At 40.6% G+C, this 16,855-nt stretch overlaps 1 protein-coding gene across 1 annotated transcript; it reads right to left on the minus strand.

Moving 5' to 3' along the window:
- Nucleotides 1–560: 560 nt before the first annotated feature.
- LOC148668507 (scavenger receptor cysteine-rich type 1 protein M130-like) lies at nucleotides 561–5,940 on the minus strand. Its single transcript, XM_088632543.1, has 4 exons — nucleotides 5,837–5,940; nucleotides 3,342–3,653; nucleotides 1,956–2,267; nucleotides 561–1,265 (listed from the first exon to the last, which is right to left on the minus strand). The coding sequence occupies exons 1-4, from the start codon at nucleotides 5,898–5,900 to the stop codon at nucleotides 919–921; spliced, it is 1,035 nt and encodes a 344-aa protein (XP_088488669.1). The 5' UTR covers nucleotides 5,901–5,940; the 3' UTR covers nucleotides 561–918.
- Nucleotides 5,941–16,855: the final 10,915 nt, after the last annotated feature.

The following is a 16,855-nucleotide window of genomic DNA, read 5'->3' on the forward strand; positions in this document are numbered from 1 at the left end:
TGTTGTGATCCACTGTTGGGCACAGAGACAATAGCTTCACATGTTTTGCTGTAGATCCCAAAGACCCAGACTGTGTGTGTGAGACAGTGCAAACTGCTCACACACACCTGCTGCCTTGAAGCTTAGCCTAGGATAGAACTGAGCAATAGAGACGTCAACACAGAGAGCCCTGTAGATACAGAACAAGAGCCAGTTCATACCTGGTGTTAGTGAGGAAGGAACAGTTGAAGACGGGAAACCTGTCAAACACACAGAGAAAAAATCAGAGTGTGGGCTCTGTGTCAGATGAGCAATTTAACACCAGTAATAAAACTACACTTAAAACAGCACTAATGTGATAAAGACAGTCTTCACCTGCTCGAGGTGAAATTCTGTTGTTTTTTGAGGCTGTAAAAGAGATGGAAGGAGATAATTTCAGCTGTGTGGGGGGCTAAGCTGTACATAACATCTGTAAACCTTCACTTTCTGACTCTTCAGCCTCCTGTTTAATTGGGCTCTAATTATTATATTTAATGTTATTATTATATAAATTAAACTAATTAAACAGGTCAGGTGTTAATTACAGGACACTGATGTCCAGGACTTTCTTTCATCTTTTAGGATCATCAGTGATCTCAATATAAATATAAAACTGATTTTGGTCCTCAGTGTATCTAACCGTCTGAACAAAAATGACAACCAATTAACCCCTCACATGATTTAAGGAATATATTTTTTTCTCATTTCTGTCCACAGGAGTGATGTTTCACTAGTGGAGTGTCAGCTGTGTGTGGGGCTATGAAACAACATTTATGAATCTTCACTATCTGACTCTTGCTTTTTCTTCAGCCTCTTGGTTAATTAGTTCTTGGGTTAAAGAACTAATTAAATGTACTCAGTACTGTAATAGTATGCTGCTGTGTGTAAGTAGAGGGAGTGTCACTGTGTTTTAAACACCCGATTCTCACCAGAGCAGATGACTCCTGCGTCCTGTCCATGAGAGCACCCTGCTCTGCCCCATGAAGAGACAGCACAGTGTGAGAGACGGCTTTCATTGCCCCGGCACTCAAACACATCAGCCCTTACTGGTCCACTGCCCTGTCCAAACCAGGCCTGTCCTGGTGCTGCTACAGCCTCCCCACAGTCCAGCTGCTGGCAGAGAGCCCTGGCATCTCTCAGGTCCCAGTACAGGTCACACACTGTCCCCCAGTCCCTGAAGAGCCACTGTAACTCCACTCGGCCAGAGCAGAAGTCCGAGCCGTTCGCCAGCCTGAAACCTGTGTATCCTGCAGATAGGAGAGAACTTCACCAGCATGACACCACAGCAGGCCACAAGAAATACAACAAATTAAAGTACCAATACAGTGAAAAAAAACTGCACACGGGACAGGGGAGAGAGCAGAAACCCAGCTTCACAACAAAACAACAGGCTATAACTCTCAACTTCACCTTCAAATCCATTGTGATGGTTCACTTGTGTTTTTTTCATCAAATTGATTACACTTTTTTTCATTTTCGAGTTCAAGCAAAGAAACAACACAAAAACAAAGCAGACCAGTCTCTTGGAGAGACCGGGTGTTCTCCTTCTCTTCAGATACCTCATACACCTGCTTACAAGCTGGAATTTAAATGATCCGGAACTGTATTAACTGCTTGCTGATTCGCCTCAATTAGTTACTCATGCTGACTACCCGTCACGTATATTTACAATCTTGACCTTATGAATTATTGAAATAACTCGCTAACACATAATTGTGAATCAGAAGGCTCTTTTGAAGAGCATCATGGCCAAACCATGGTGGCTACTGTATCAACACTGAGGTCAGTGGAGCACCACTATGGCACCACTATGGCAAAGACTGCTGGGAAGGACACTCTGATGACCAGTGTTTAGACAGCAGTGACGCGATGAGTGATAGGAGGGGTCTGTTTCTTTCCAAAACTCTGTGGGATAAAAGACATGATCCTGCTCTTACCAAAACACTTCAGTCCCACATAGTTCTCATGGGTGCAGCCCTGTGTTTTTGTGGACTTTGGACAGAAGAAAATCTGAGATTCATTGCCCTGGCACTGGAACACCTCAGAATGGACATCTGCTTCCCCCTTCCTGAACTGGTCCCCTTTAAGGACTTGTGAGGGAGCCCCACAGTCTAGCTGTCGACAGACAACTTCTGCTTCCTGCCAATCGAAATCAGAGTCACACACTGAACCCCAGGTCTCTCCATGTTGCGCTTCCACTCTTCCAGAGCAGAGATCACTGCCTCCAACCAGCCTGACCCCTCGATGAGCTGGAATATCAGAACAATAACAGAGAACAATAACACCCTAATCAGTCTGACCCCTTGATGAGCTGCAATAAGAGAACAGAGTAACAGATAACAGAACAGAGTGACCACAGCCTGGCCAGAGAAACTGGACACAGGCAGACCTGGCTATCAAGGTTCTATAGTGCTTAAATATTCTGTAGTGTTTAAATGATCTTAGATGTGATTGGTTTTAATATTTTTTAAATAACCCTGTCTCATACAGTGCTGGCTATTATTCTGAAATTTGTAAATACATCAGAAAAAGCCAGATTTATTTTCCTCAACAACACTGTAACAATAGGAATACAAATATAATGTAGATTTTGATTTTGGTGGCCATACTGAATTTTTAACAAATTTGAAGGGATTTTCAGAAATCATTTTTTCTGAAGCCCTTGACAGACAAATCTGATATTTGTTGTTTTCTCAAGATTTTGATTTGTTCAGGACAGGTTAATTGGTTGCAGTTTTCCAAATTCATAATCTGAGAATGAGATCTTGTTTGTAGATCTGTTCTGTACACAGTGACCCTGGGGATTATTGAAGATTGTTGAAGATTATTAACTACCACTCCCACGCAGCTTCTCCCCTGTTTGAGCTCCTTCCCGTAGGAAGAAGACTCAGGTGTATCGGATCTAGAAGAACACCTATCCTTAGGCTATTCACACTTGCAACTCAACACTGTTACTGTATAAAAGTTATTAACAGATTTATTGGCACATTTGTGGATTCACTGTAATGTAGCATTTGTATTGTAACACGTGTATGTTATTTATAATTTCTCATTCTCCACTTTGTAACTCTGTTATTTTTAAAGTGCACTGCAAAACATTCCTTACAACCCTAAGTGCCGATTTGGCAATTAAATTGACTTATTTTTGCCACAGCTCTCAGTAGGACAGGAGCAGTGGGAATGGAAGGATGGACAGATGGATCATGAGGATTGGGTCTAGATCTTTGGAGGAGTTTTAAATGTCCTCAGTGCTGGAGACTGGAGAGGCTCCATGTCTCCTGCCTGACCACCTCATTCCAGCATCAAAGACATGTCTTATCTACCTGAACATCTCACTCCAGAGTCTTCATGAGGGTAGTTGTACTGTTTCACTTCATCTTTTCTACAGTCCCTCAGTGCAGACTCTGACCCGCTGCATTCGACCCAGCTCAGCAGGACTGATCCAGACCCTGGCCCAAAGTGAGCTCCTCCTGGTGCTGAAACAGCAGATCCACAGCCCAGCTGTCTGCACACGACAGCAGCATCTTTGAGATCCCACCAATTACTGCCAACTGTCCCCCACTCTCCTTTATAGTGAATCTCCACAGTCCCCTCACAGGGACTGGCTCCATTCACCAGCCTCACATCAGAACTGCCTGCAGAAAGAGGAGAGGGAAAAAAAATACTTATTTCCTTGTTCACAGGATATTTTTCTGTTTTTGAAAACACTGTAATCATTTGTAAATTTAAAAATATCCCTGACTCCAGAGTTCTCCAGTTTTATAATAACACATTTACCTCCAACGGTGTCCCAAACTTGAATAGTTTAATAGTTCTTTAATCTAAAAATGTAAGTCTCAAAAATACCTCAGTCTTTAATAACACATTTTTACCTCCAATGGTGTCCCAGGCTGTAATAATTATATACATGTAAATAATTATAAAATCATTCCTGTCTCAATAAATACTTCAGTCTGTTAGCAAGCCTTTATCCCTGATAATACACCTGTCTGTAGTAATTCCCCAGGCTAAACATTTAATGTATTTTAAAAAATGCATTAACTTTACATACTTTTTATTTAGATATTTATGCCATAATTATGATTTTGCTATAACTTATCACTTAAACAATTTCTAATTAATTGCCACAAAGCTCTATTAAAATATATTAAAAATTGTAACATCTCTCCCTTTCATCAGAAGATTAATTGCAGTTTTTTTTTCTGAAGTTAATCAGAGTGATTGTTGAGTCTCTAAACACCATGATCCTGACTCCCAGTGTCTCTGAAGATCATCAACAGAGGCACTATTATTAACACTGCTGCCTTTACAAAAAAAATTGTTCCTGACTCCCTGAAAAAATATATATTATTAAGTTACCACAAAACAGAATAAAAATAAAAGATTACCAATCTCAGAGCTCATTTCCACTTTTTTAGGGTTTATGGGATAATTATGATGAAGAACATGTACATCAGCAAATGAGCATTTATTATTTTTAAAAAATCTAAAATAGTTGTAGACAATACAATTTCTGTAATTACTTATAGAACCACAAAATAATCATTTATAATAATATCTGATACATTTTCACAAAACCATATTTAAAATAAAATAGAAAATTATATTAACCCAGGCTCATTTTCACAATATTTTGCTCTCCTTATAGATTTTGCGTTTAATTACAGTTTTTCTGCAGTTAATCAAGCCATCTGATGAGTCTGTGAACAGCCTGATTCTGACTTTCAGGAGAATCAGCAGAGAAACTAAAATTGACTTGCTAGATTAGAAAATAATAATGTTAATAAACAGCCACTAAGTAAAATTAAAAATGAAAATATTACATTTTTTCATTACTTTATGTAAATGTGCCATTGAGAGATATCATCAGGAGTATGGTTTAATTATAGTTTTCAACAGTTTATCAAGAAGACTGTTTAGTCTTTAAACCTCCTTATCCCGATCTCAAGAGAAAAGAGTAAATTATTCTAAGCAATTAAATATTTTCTTTGTAAACAGACCCAGAAAAACAATTAGTGATAAATACCACACAAAACTGAGTTTAAAATAAAACAGTAAATCTCTCAACCTGGGCTTAATTTCATGTACAGATTAATTCCAGTTGCTATACAGTTAATCAACGTGACTGATTAGTCTCTAAACACCATGATCCTGAGCCCCCGTCTCTTAGCAGAGATGTGATTATTATCACTTCTGTTAAGTTTTTTAAAGAACAGACCAATGTTGTTTCAGACAATTTAATATTTTCCCTACTAACAGACAAAGAAAACAGTCAATAATAAAAAACACATAATGCCGCAATTAATAAAATAAAACAGTAAAATCATTGTTCATGTTCACATTACTTTCCGCTCCTTTTCATCTACAGATTAATTATTTTTTTACAGTAATCAGTAACAACTGAGGAGTCTATAAACACCCGGATGCTGAGCCCCACTTTCTCAGAAGAGAATTGTCACTGCTATTTTTTAAAGACTAATATATTTTTAGGCTATAAATTATCTTAACTAAGAAACCCAGAATACAATCCGTGATAAACAAGACTGAGTCCAAAATAAAATAGTTTTTTTTTGGATCTGGACTCCTTTTGATCTAAATATTACTTACAGTTTTTATACAAACAGTATATTGGGAACAATACCTCACAACCCTGATCCTGAGCCCAAGTCTTATTTTTGATGAATACCCACAAAGCTGAATGTAAAAGAAACATTAAAAATTGTTCAACCCACTTAATGCTACATTTACATAAAACATCTAATTAATTTAATTCCAGTTGTTGTCTGTCTGTCTGGACAGGAGAAGACTGGTCACTTACTGGCTGAGCTGTGAAGCACCAGGAAAGCAAGAGAGAAGATGGACAGGCAGCTCTCCATTGTCATCAGGACAGAGCGCAGCTGAGACCCCTGTCTTCACCCTGAGACCACAGGGCAACTGAGCTGCTGCTCCGCACCCCAGACCCCCAGTAACAACACAGCCCCCCGCCCCGCCAATCACACACAGCACTGCCTTTTCAGACTGACAGCAGGAACCTCTCACACAGGCGGGACACCAATCACACAGGGCCCTTTCAGTCTTCTCCATATATATCTGAGACACATCACTGTTTCCTCTCCCTGAAGACACTCCCAGCAGCGCGGAGGAGAGGAGAGACAGGAGCAGCTCTGTGTCTCACTGGAGGAAACACAGATACAGATACAGACAGCAGGGCTGCAGGTGCTACAGGGGCAAGAAAGGATCAGATAAAAATAAATTGCACCATTACGTAACTTTAATTAATTATCAAGTTAACTAATTATGTTCAACAAAAAAAGGTAAATACAATTTGCATGTCAGTGTCAGGCAGTGTCCAGTGACTGGTGTCTTGCTGTGAGTAACAAAAAGGTTGCTGTCCCTCCAGACAGCAGTGTCTTCTGGTCCTGGTCAGGGACAGTGTGAGGAGAACCTGTCCTCAAGGGGGTAGTGAGGTCACTCACTTAGCAGAGGAATACAGAGGTGGACTGAATAAGAACTGGCTATCCTGTGGCTGTGATCAGAGATCAATAATTTTAATGAAAAGGAAAGAAAAGCCCAGCAGTGACTGTCCCTTCTGTACTGAGCCTGGTGGACAGCAGCTCTTTCAGTTGAGTCCCCCAGACCCCGAGTCTGTTCCTGTGCAGCTCCAGTCCACACAGATGTTCCAGCCCCACCAGCTGTGGCCCCAGTGTGTGGAGCTGACTGTGTGACTGACACTCTAACAACACAGTGGAGCTGAACTGATACACCACCAGGCTGAACACAGTGAGAACACAGCTCACCTCCTCCTCCTTATTCTTACAGGTAGTAGTAGCAGAAGAAGGAGCTGTAAAATATTAATAGAAGTTATTAATAGTAATAGTAGGTAGCAGTAGTATCAGTGGCAGCAGCAGTTGTGGTACCAGCAGTAGTAATAGCTGTAGTAGTATTAGCAGTTATGCTGTATTTAATCTCTCCTGTTCAATATAACAGAGCTCCTGTGTTATAGCTTCACCTTCATAACTGCAGTATTAGGAATAGCCCAGTGTTCAGAGCTCTACAGGGTGACAGGTCTTCTACCCACACAGCTGTCTCAGGGCTCTAACAGCTCTCTCAGGGTGTCTCTCAGGGCTGAACAGGAGGGGCTGTTCTTGTCAGAATGGAGGCTGACTCTCAGAGCTCCAGTGTCAGTATGAGGAGAAGCTCTCAGACCTGACTGCTGCCAGAGCCTCTGAGCCTGAGTGGCCATGAGCACTGAGAAAAGCCTCCTGTCTCCTGTGGTCACAGTGTGGTTGAACACCTGCACTGTCTTCCTGCTCCTTCTCCTCTCTCTCTCCCTTCCTGTCTCTCTTGCTGTTTGTGCTCTTATCTGTCCATCTCTCTCTCTTCTCTCACTCTGACAGTCTGTGCAGAGTATCTCAAGGGGATGTAACATTGCTTGGCAAAGGAAAAGACTTCTCAGAGGCAGAATAAAAAAAATCTTTATCTCCTCTCAGTCAGATTCACAGCTCAGACTCACACACAGAGCTCTGGGACCCTCAGTACTTTACACAAACTCCTACCTCCTGAACAGACAGAAGCTCATCTCCATACTTCTCTTTATCCTGACAATTCAGAACCAGAGAACATTCAGACAATCAGTGCTGCTACATGAATAATATCAGACAGAACAGCCTGGACATCTCCCCCTTTTCACCTTCCTCACAGCCTCTTAGAGACAGAGAAGAGCTTCTGGTTCTCCACAGTGGGCTCTGTTCCAGGTCAGAAGCAAGAAGTTTCTATTTACCCTTTCCAGGACCTCCAGCCCTTCAGTATTACTGCCCTGAATGACTGTAAGTCAGCCTCCAACCCTCTGTCAGAAGTGTTTTACTGAAAATTGAGCAATATGTGATTATCTCTTATTATTATTTTTACTGATTTAATGAACAGCAGTATTGCTACTCTTATAAGTGTAATATGATTATCAGCAGCAGCAGACTGATGGTCGTGTCTACAATAGTGACCAGTTGACCAGTCTGTACCTCTGAGCAGTGGGACTCAGATCACACAGAAGACCTGTCTGTGTGTGATTCCACACCAGCCCTGGGATTCAGCGTCTCCCACACATCTCTCAGATAGAGTATTATAAATATACAGTACAGTGTCTGATAACAGTTATACAGTTAATGAAATCATCAAACTGGCTGATGAACTGAGAGCTCGAGTGGAAATAAAACCAGGAGATGACTTCTACCTCCAGGATCAGGAGTCTGATCCTCCTGGCTTCTATTCTGTGGAGTTTCGTGTAAAACGCTTAAATGCGCTCAGTACGCTTTAAAGCGCTTATTACAGGGGCTTGTGCTCTTTCTCTTCTGCTCTACGGGAGTAAGCTATACAACGCATTAGTCTGTAAAGTTATATATGTTTTCTGTTAAATGAATTTAATTCCTCGGTTTGTCGCTCTCATTCTCGAGCTATTATGAATCGCCTCTCAAAACAGCCCAGTGTTTTTTTTTTTGTGGAGGAGATGTTATATCTATAAGAAAAGCCTCCCGGGCTCCGGACAGGAGTCTCCTCCAGCGGAGACGCGCTCTGCTCTGTCAGAAAGAGCGCTGTGACGTCACAGACACCAGCCGGGATCAGAGAGCAACCGCGGGAGGCGCGCGGGGTGCACGGAGGAGAGTTATTGATCACTTATCTATCGACAACCAATTAATTCAACTGAAGGACCGTAGAATAATCGATTAACCTTACTGATTGGTGACTACTGAATCTTTTCCCATTCTTGACCCTGTTTTAAATATCTAGAAAACAGTCAAAACAGCATGTATCGATCAATTACCATGGTGCGTTTAGTGTTAATAATGTTCAATCCGAAATGTAAGAATTATTATTCAAATTATTATTTAGGAATTGTATCCTAGTTGATAAATTTGTGTAGGCAACAGTTTAAATGCATTTTTCCACTGTTTACAAATCATAAGTATGGTAACCACGGCAACATGTGCCACGTCACTGTGCCCAGCTAGGTCTCGACTTGTCACAAAGAGCTGTGTGACGTCACGGACAGCAACTAGTACTAATGCTAGTGTATTCATGTTAATATTAGTGAGACTACAACTTGTAGTTTTAATATTAATGCCAGTGTTCATGTGAGTATTAATGATGATAGTTTTAATGCTAGTATTTATGTTAATTTTAGTGATAATTATAGAGTTACTTTTAGGGTATTTACACTAGTAGTCATGTTAGTTTTAGTGATAGCATTACTGTTATTATTAGTATTAGTAGTATAGTAGTAGTTTGTGTCAGTTTTAGTGGTGATGATGATAGTGTAAATCTTAGTGATAGTCTTACTGTTGTAATGTTAGTGGCATTTGTGTTAGTGTTAGTTATAGTGTATTTGTAGTTATGAGTGTATGTTGAGTGTGTTTGTGAGAGTATGGTGTTTGTGAGTGTGTGGGTGTGTGTCTGTAAGTATTTGCAGTGTCTATTTGAGTCTGTGAATGTGTGGGAGTATTTGTGTGAGTGTCTGATTGTGCGTACAAATATGTGTGGTGTTTGTTCTGTCTATGTGTATGTCTGTGAGTGTGTGGTGTCTGTGAGTCTGTGTTGTGTCTACGTGTGTGTCTGTGAATGTGTGTCTGTGTAGTGTCTGTGTGTGAATGTGTGTGGGTGTATACAGATGCAGCTCTTCAAACCGACCGGGGTACACCACGGAAATGCAGTGTGCTTGGCATGTCATAACGCAATAATACCACAGTAAGATAATGGTATCCGAAATTACCGCCAGGTGGAGCTAATAAAGCTTAACCTCTCCTGTACAGCATTTGAGCTGTCTCCAGAAAACAATTAGTTTAGAATACCGATCACTGCTGAGGGACAATCTTTATTCAATTAAGAATTTAAGTTGTACAGTATACTCTTTAGACTTTTAAATTTAAATTGTGTATTACAGCATGCTAACCATTATACATTAAAAAGCTGGCATATTTTATGAAAGCAAGATTGCTCAGTTGGACAAAAGTACACAACCTACCGCCTTTATCATAAATATTTTAATTAGGCAGAAACATCTTATGCATCAAAGTCTTTACCGAATATATTACTAATAGTATTAATAATAAATGACCCTTGACAAGCTGTAAACTCAAAGTATTACCCTGGTCCACATTCTTTGTAACCGTCTTTGTAAACGAAAAGACTTTATTTTTTCATTGACAAAAAGTAACACCACAGCATTTCGTTGATCCAATCACACATTCGTTTCCAATCATACAAAGTAATTCTTAAGAATCTCTGATTCACCATGCCTTTCACATGCTCATAAAATATATTAATTTAGGAACATAAACATATTACTTTATGTAAACTGTACTGTATATGGCTGGTCTTGGTAGTTTAAAGAAAAAATACACACCAGTATTCCATTTCTCCCTAAACATTTTAATCATCAAAGTCTTACATGTGGTTATTTTGGAAACGTTTTAACGTGCTCCTTCTGACCATGTTATGTATGTTTATATACAGTTTTAAGCTTTTCTGCGAATACGCTTGATACCGGAGTCAACAAGCATACTTTTAGAATTTGATTAATAGGGAATATAACATGGAATCAGGTATCTAAAGAAATTAATAATGATATAATTATATTCATGTACTGTAGCACAAACAGTAGTATATGTTTACGGCTATTTCACCACTTATCATGTGATTGTGTTAGTGGTGTGATGTTTAAGTGATTGACTTATAAGTGAGAGGTTGGGTGTTCAAATCCTGCTATTGCCACAAGTTTTCTTTGAAAAACTAAAATAGCAATATTATACTATATTGACTTTTTATATTTCTAAATATCACAACATGTTCGAATCTAAGTCATTTATTAATAACAACGAATACTTTCAAACTCCTACTGATATCATTATCATCAATATGTGAAAAAAGTGAATCCTGTTTTTTATGGTCTATAGCTCAAATCCTGCTTAACTAAAAATTAGACACAAGAAGAGTATTATTGGACAATGCTGTGAGGCTAAAGAAATAAATAATGATATTAATGCAAAGATCTAAATGTATTTAACGCATATGCCTGACATTAGAGGGTGTGTCTGCTTGCCTGCTTGGTGACGTCACTGTCTTTCCCTCTGAATACCTAGCAGGGACCTGTGCCATGTGGATCCCTTTAGATCTCCCTTCAGATTTAAAAGGTTATTAATATTATCTTCAGTGTCCCATTAACATTGGAATGTACTTCCAAGTGTAAAAAGAGGCAATACACAACGTGTCTCCTTCATACATTTTCAGTTTACAGACCGTACAAGAACATTTTTTATGAATAACGTCTTCCATATTGCATTAAAATTGGAACGCAAATCCACCTATTTTCTAGCCGCTTCATCCAAGATGGGTAACAGTTTAACAGCTCACCCTCCCCCCTGCCTGTCTGACTTTCTTTTTAACCCTTCTGTGCCCAAATTGTTTTGTTATCAAAACCTGTTTTTTCACTTTAAAAGTTATGGAATTTCTAAGTTAAGCAGGAACACAACATAACATCTCATTTTTAATTTTTTTAAATTAAAAAATTCGATAGCCCAGCCTAAGGGGCATTTATAACTTTGTGGCATTATTATATAGGACGGACACAGTGACTAAGACACTCGTTGAATGAAAAAGGGCACTTTATTTTTCTGTACAGCTGGTACAGCACCCCCCTGTGCGCCAGCAGAGAGAGAGACACACAAACACACACTTTTTCATTGACAAAAAGTAATGCCACACTCTTGTTTAACAGGAATGTTTTGTTTCTGGACAGACTGTTAAAGTAGAGGAAAAGAGCGCCTCCTTCTTCGAAGCATTTCGTTGATCCGATCACATATTCTTTTCCAATCGCACAAAGTAAGTGTTGAGAATCTCCGATTCACCATGCTACTAATGGTTTCCTGGAGATTGCAAGGCAAGACACTTTTGCCTCTGGACCCATCGAAATTTACTGATGTGGTCCAACCCCAGTAAATTTCAAAAGTCACAAGATTTCAAAACAAAAGGGCGGCGTAGCGGCGTAGCGGCGTAGCTGTCGGCTCTCGCTTTCCCATCTATACCGATGCACTGCAAGTACAACCCCCCCCCCCCCTCCTTCTCTTGGCTGATGGGCAACAGTGAATTCCGCTGTGTAAACAGTGCTTCCTGTGGGGAGATAGACAGTGCTCTCCTGAGGGGAGATAGACAGTGGGGACAGCATCAGCCAAGTCCTGGGTGGTGGTGAGAATAGAGGCCAGGATGGAGTGTCCTGAGGTGGTGTGTGCTTTGGGGGGGGCAGAGAGCTGTGTTGAGATACGCCTTCCGCCATGCACTGCAACCTGCATGGTGGGGAGAGGCACTTATCAGGAGATGAGGGTCAGTTTGGAGACCTGCCCTAACATTTTAACATACTGTCTCTGGCTTCTGCATCTTCAGGAGTGTCTCTAACCTCCCAATCCTCCCCAGTAATGTCGTACTGCTGCTGAAAGTCTCCATACAGGTGCTGCTTCTACAGGTTGGCACCCTGGCCAGTAGCCAAGAGCAGAGACCCACAGCCTGTGGCAAAATAACAGAATCCATGTAAGAAATAAAGTCACACAGTAGTATTCAGCAGTTGTGGAACAGCTATCAAAATAAACTTTTCTTTTCATCCGTCTTACCGCTTTCTTTTTAACTGTCCTGGTAGTCTTCGAAGATCGTTTCGCGTGTGTGGTGTTTTCCTGAAGAACAGGCTGCGAAGAAATATTTATAATAGAATGTATAATTCAATACAGCAATAATACCTTGTAATATGCGCTGTAATTGCGTATTTCAGATGAAGTCTGCTGTATTTGCTTACCCTTCGCTCTTTGGAAGCTGGGGCGGCGGAAGCACCCCGTCTCTTCCCGTAAAAGGTCTTGGTCTCCATACTGTACTGTGGTCGCTGTAGTGCAGGTTCGCAGTTTTTTTTGTGATGGGAACTCAACCCAATCCCTTGGTGTATTTATATTATATTCTTATGTACAATGGCCCTAATGAGCCCAATGCTATGGATCAGATTGTAAAGGCGGTAGTATGTTGCATCTTCCACCACTGTTTAAAGGGGGTTCTGGTTGATGAAAGTGCGGCCTGTTTGATTAATCATCCAGGTCAGTGGGGTCACACATACCTTGCTATCGGGTACGCCGATGCGTACGATGATGTGTCGATTGCTGCGTTGGAAATTTATATGTCTCTCAGTTTAGTCCGAATTTTATCAGCTGTTCTGTACATTGCCAGGGGCCTGGGTACATATACTATTACACAGGATACTGAGCAGGGTATAAAGCACTTGCTAAGAAATATAATTGACAACCGATCACCATACAACTATGCACACTCCTTACTTGAAAATGTAGATGGAAAAATACTAGACATGACTTTTGATGCGTTGCAAAAGAAACATTATACTTATTTTAACAGAAGAGAAAAATATCGACAGTATGTAAAACCAGGGCTGTGAAGTATTCGCAATGTGAATAGACCTTTCACTCTGTTTTACAGACACGGGTGAGCCATCGACCGAAGAATGAAGAATTTTGAATGTATACATCTGCATTCTTACAAAGAGTGATTTACACTCTTCTTTCTGCAAAGCTTGAAATGAAAATCAATGAACCGATTGCTAATGCCCATAAATTTGTTAAAGACATAGATGCGTTTGTAAAGAACATGAGTGAAATTACTGCGATTCTGCTGTTTTCAGATCAGAAACTGAAGCCTGGCGGTTTCAGCAGTGTGTATTCCAAAATACAACATATTTTACATAGAACCTGTGGTAACACCGTCCCTCTGATCACGAAGGCAAATTTATTTGCGACAGAGTCGCCCAGTTCGGTGTTCAGAGCTATATAAATGGCGAGAGAAAGGGCGTTATGAACGCTTTTTCAGATGCTGCTGAGTTTCTGAGCAATGTTGGGGTAATAGCTACATGTACCGAACTAATTTGCCACACCAACATTTAATTGGCAATTGCAACCAGAAGTCTATAACGTGTGTGAAATGTTCAAAAGTGTATACTGGGATGTTTCTGTATTTGAAAAACTGCGAATGAAATAAAGTGGTTCACATGCTATTTGTCCTGAGAGTTCTTTCCGTGACTTTACTCGGTCAATGTTTGTGTGTGCTTGCGTGCTTAATGTTTTTTTTTTTTAGACATGCTATCACAGACAGCCAGTCTGACACCCAGCCACGGCTGGCACTCACACCCCGGGAACTCGCGGCCCTCACCAGACTCCCCACGCCGCCATAACTCCCGATTCCCTAGGGTTATAATACAGCTCGCTCAAAGCCGCGGCAGTCATGATCACCTTCCAACCCTCGTCGCTAATACGCATTTTCATACACTTATTTATAAATCCAGGGGACAGTGGTGGTGGTCATTTGGACCCTGAGGCTCAGGACCGCTCGGGGGAAAGGCAGGACAACAACACTCATAACGATGAACCATTGGATTGGGGGCGGGACATCCACCTATAACAACGCACCATTGTCTGAAAAGGGGGTGGGACATCTGCTCATAGCGGCCTCCTGTTGGCTGAAAAGGGGGCTTGGTACCTGTCAAAACGTTTGATGAAAGGTGTTGCTTTATACCACTCTAGTATTCTTGTTAGTATTAATGAAACTGTAACAGTTTTAGTATCAATGCTAATTTTCAAGTGATGATTGAGCTACTGTTAGTTTTAGTATTAATGTAGTATTCATGTTAATATTAGTGATAATTATAGTGCTACTGCTACTGTACCAGTGAGTGTTTGAGGTGTGTTAGTGTGTGTGTGTGTTTGTGGTGTCTGTGAGTGGGTGTGAGGGTGTGTACCTGTGAGTGTCCATGTGTGTGTTGTGTCTGTGAGTGTGTGTATGTGAGTGGTGTGTCTGGCAGAACTGACCCATCAGCAAAAGTGGACAGAGATGACTGAGGTCCAGAGCCACTTGCGAGTGGCACCAGTTTCTAGAGTCCGGGCCAGTGTCCGGAGAGCTGTGAGTCCACTGCTTTCATCATGATTAGTAGTAATGTTAGCAGTAGTAGTAGAACTAATAGTATTAATAGTAAAAGCAGCAGCAGTTGACACCACAAGTTCTATCTGGAATGATGTCCCCTCAAACATTGTAATATCTCCAGACTGTTATATAGTATCGCCTTAGATAGAGTCTTCATGAAGGTATGCATCGGCTAGCTCTGCACTGTCAATTTACTGGTCTTTTAAAGAAACCAATCTCATACAATGATCACACAAATTGTGTAATTTAAGGCACATGAAGAGACCTCTGTGTGCTAATTGAGACAACAAATGTTGCTACAAATTAGCCACACAAGTTGTTCTACCTGTCCGATCGCCTCTTTCCCTCCAAATTGTGCAGTGAGCACAATTCTTTTCGTTTTTTCTCTTGTATTTTCCTTGCTATTTTACTATCCATTACCCCATGTGGAGATGAATCCACAGCCGAAACCTCTTTTTCACCCTGTGTTTGTGTGGCGTCAGTCTGTATGAGGAGAGCAACTTGTGCAGCTCCAGTGGTGCTTATACAGCAGTGCACAGCAGTGCATAGTAGAGTCATCCTGAAGTTGAGAGTTCAAATTTTACCTGGAGCAGCATTGTCTATATCTTTATCAACTGAGAGTAACTGTGGACTTTGTCTGTTCTTTCCACTTGAAAGAGCTGTATTAATGCAGGCGCACCTGTCTCCAGAGGAAGGTTATTGCAGCTCCCAACACAATATACTGCAGCCTTGTCTGATACTGATACTGGCACTGCTTGTGGGCCACGTGTCCCTGCTGTCAGCCTACATGTTCATACCAGCCTCATACCTTGTTCAGCCACTGATAGAAATATTACTGCTCTAATACAGGAGCAAAGGAGAAAAGAAAGCATACCAAGACTGAAAAGAGCAATCTTCTCAGCACAAAAGAGCTCAGCACACAAAGAACGCAGATCTCTTAGAGCGGTGTGTCCAAGTGTCTGTAAAAGGGCAGTGATCTGCTGGTGCTGTGGCTTAGTTGATTAAAGTTCCTACCTGCTAAACAGGAGTTCCTGCCTTGTCAAACAGAATTGATCATCACGGACAATCACATACCACTTAATTTAGTTTAATGCAAATATTCATTTCCTTTGTTGAACAGCTTGTTTTTCAAGAAATTCATACAGCTTGTGAAAAATGAAATACAAATCTTGCTTATGATGTTGGAAAAAATGGCAGTGAGTTTTTTCTTTAATCAAAAACCTGCAAATGGAGATAATTAAAATGTCAGAGTCACATTGGTGCAATTGGTTAGCATGTTTGGCTGTTATCTGACAGGTTGGTGGTTTGAGTCTGCCCAGAGAAACTCATCTCTTTATAGTAAACATCTCTGCAAAAGAAATGATTGAATTTCTCTACAGAACCTTGACTCTTTTCATACCTTCTGTTTGCAACGAGGCTGAAGTTGGCTTCTTATTCACTAGCATCTTTATGTTTTTCGTTCCACCTTAAATGCTGCTGCAGTGACGTTATATCGCCTTTCGCCTGTAGATTGCTCTCTTTGGTCAGTACTAATCCGGATGGAATACTGTAGATAGATAGATAATACTTTATTAATCCCGTAGGGAAATTGATGAAGACATCCTCAGTGACATCCTGTAGACATCCTCAGTGAAAGGGAATATCAAAATAAATAGCGATTGTCTGAATTACACTTTTCTATGGAATATATTTCAGAAAACCAGAAAATAATTTTAAAAACTCACAATAACATGAACTTACACTGGAAAAAGGTGATTGTACTTTCTGCTTATTACTATGGCCCTCCCTCCTGATTATAAAATTATCTTACAATTCTGACACCGAGGTGTGA

The sequence above is a fragment of the Lepisosteus platostomus genome, chromosome 5 (genome assembly GCF_059453375.1).
Source record: "Lepisosteus platostomus isolate fLepPlt1 chromosome 5, fLepPlt1.hap1, whole genome shotgun sequence".
Taxonomy (NCBI): Eukaryota; Metazoa; Chordata; class Actinopteri; order Semionotiformes; family Lepisosteidae; genus Lepisosteus; species Lepisosteus platostomus.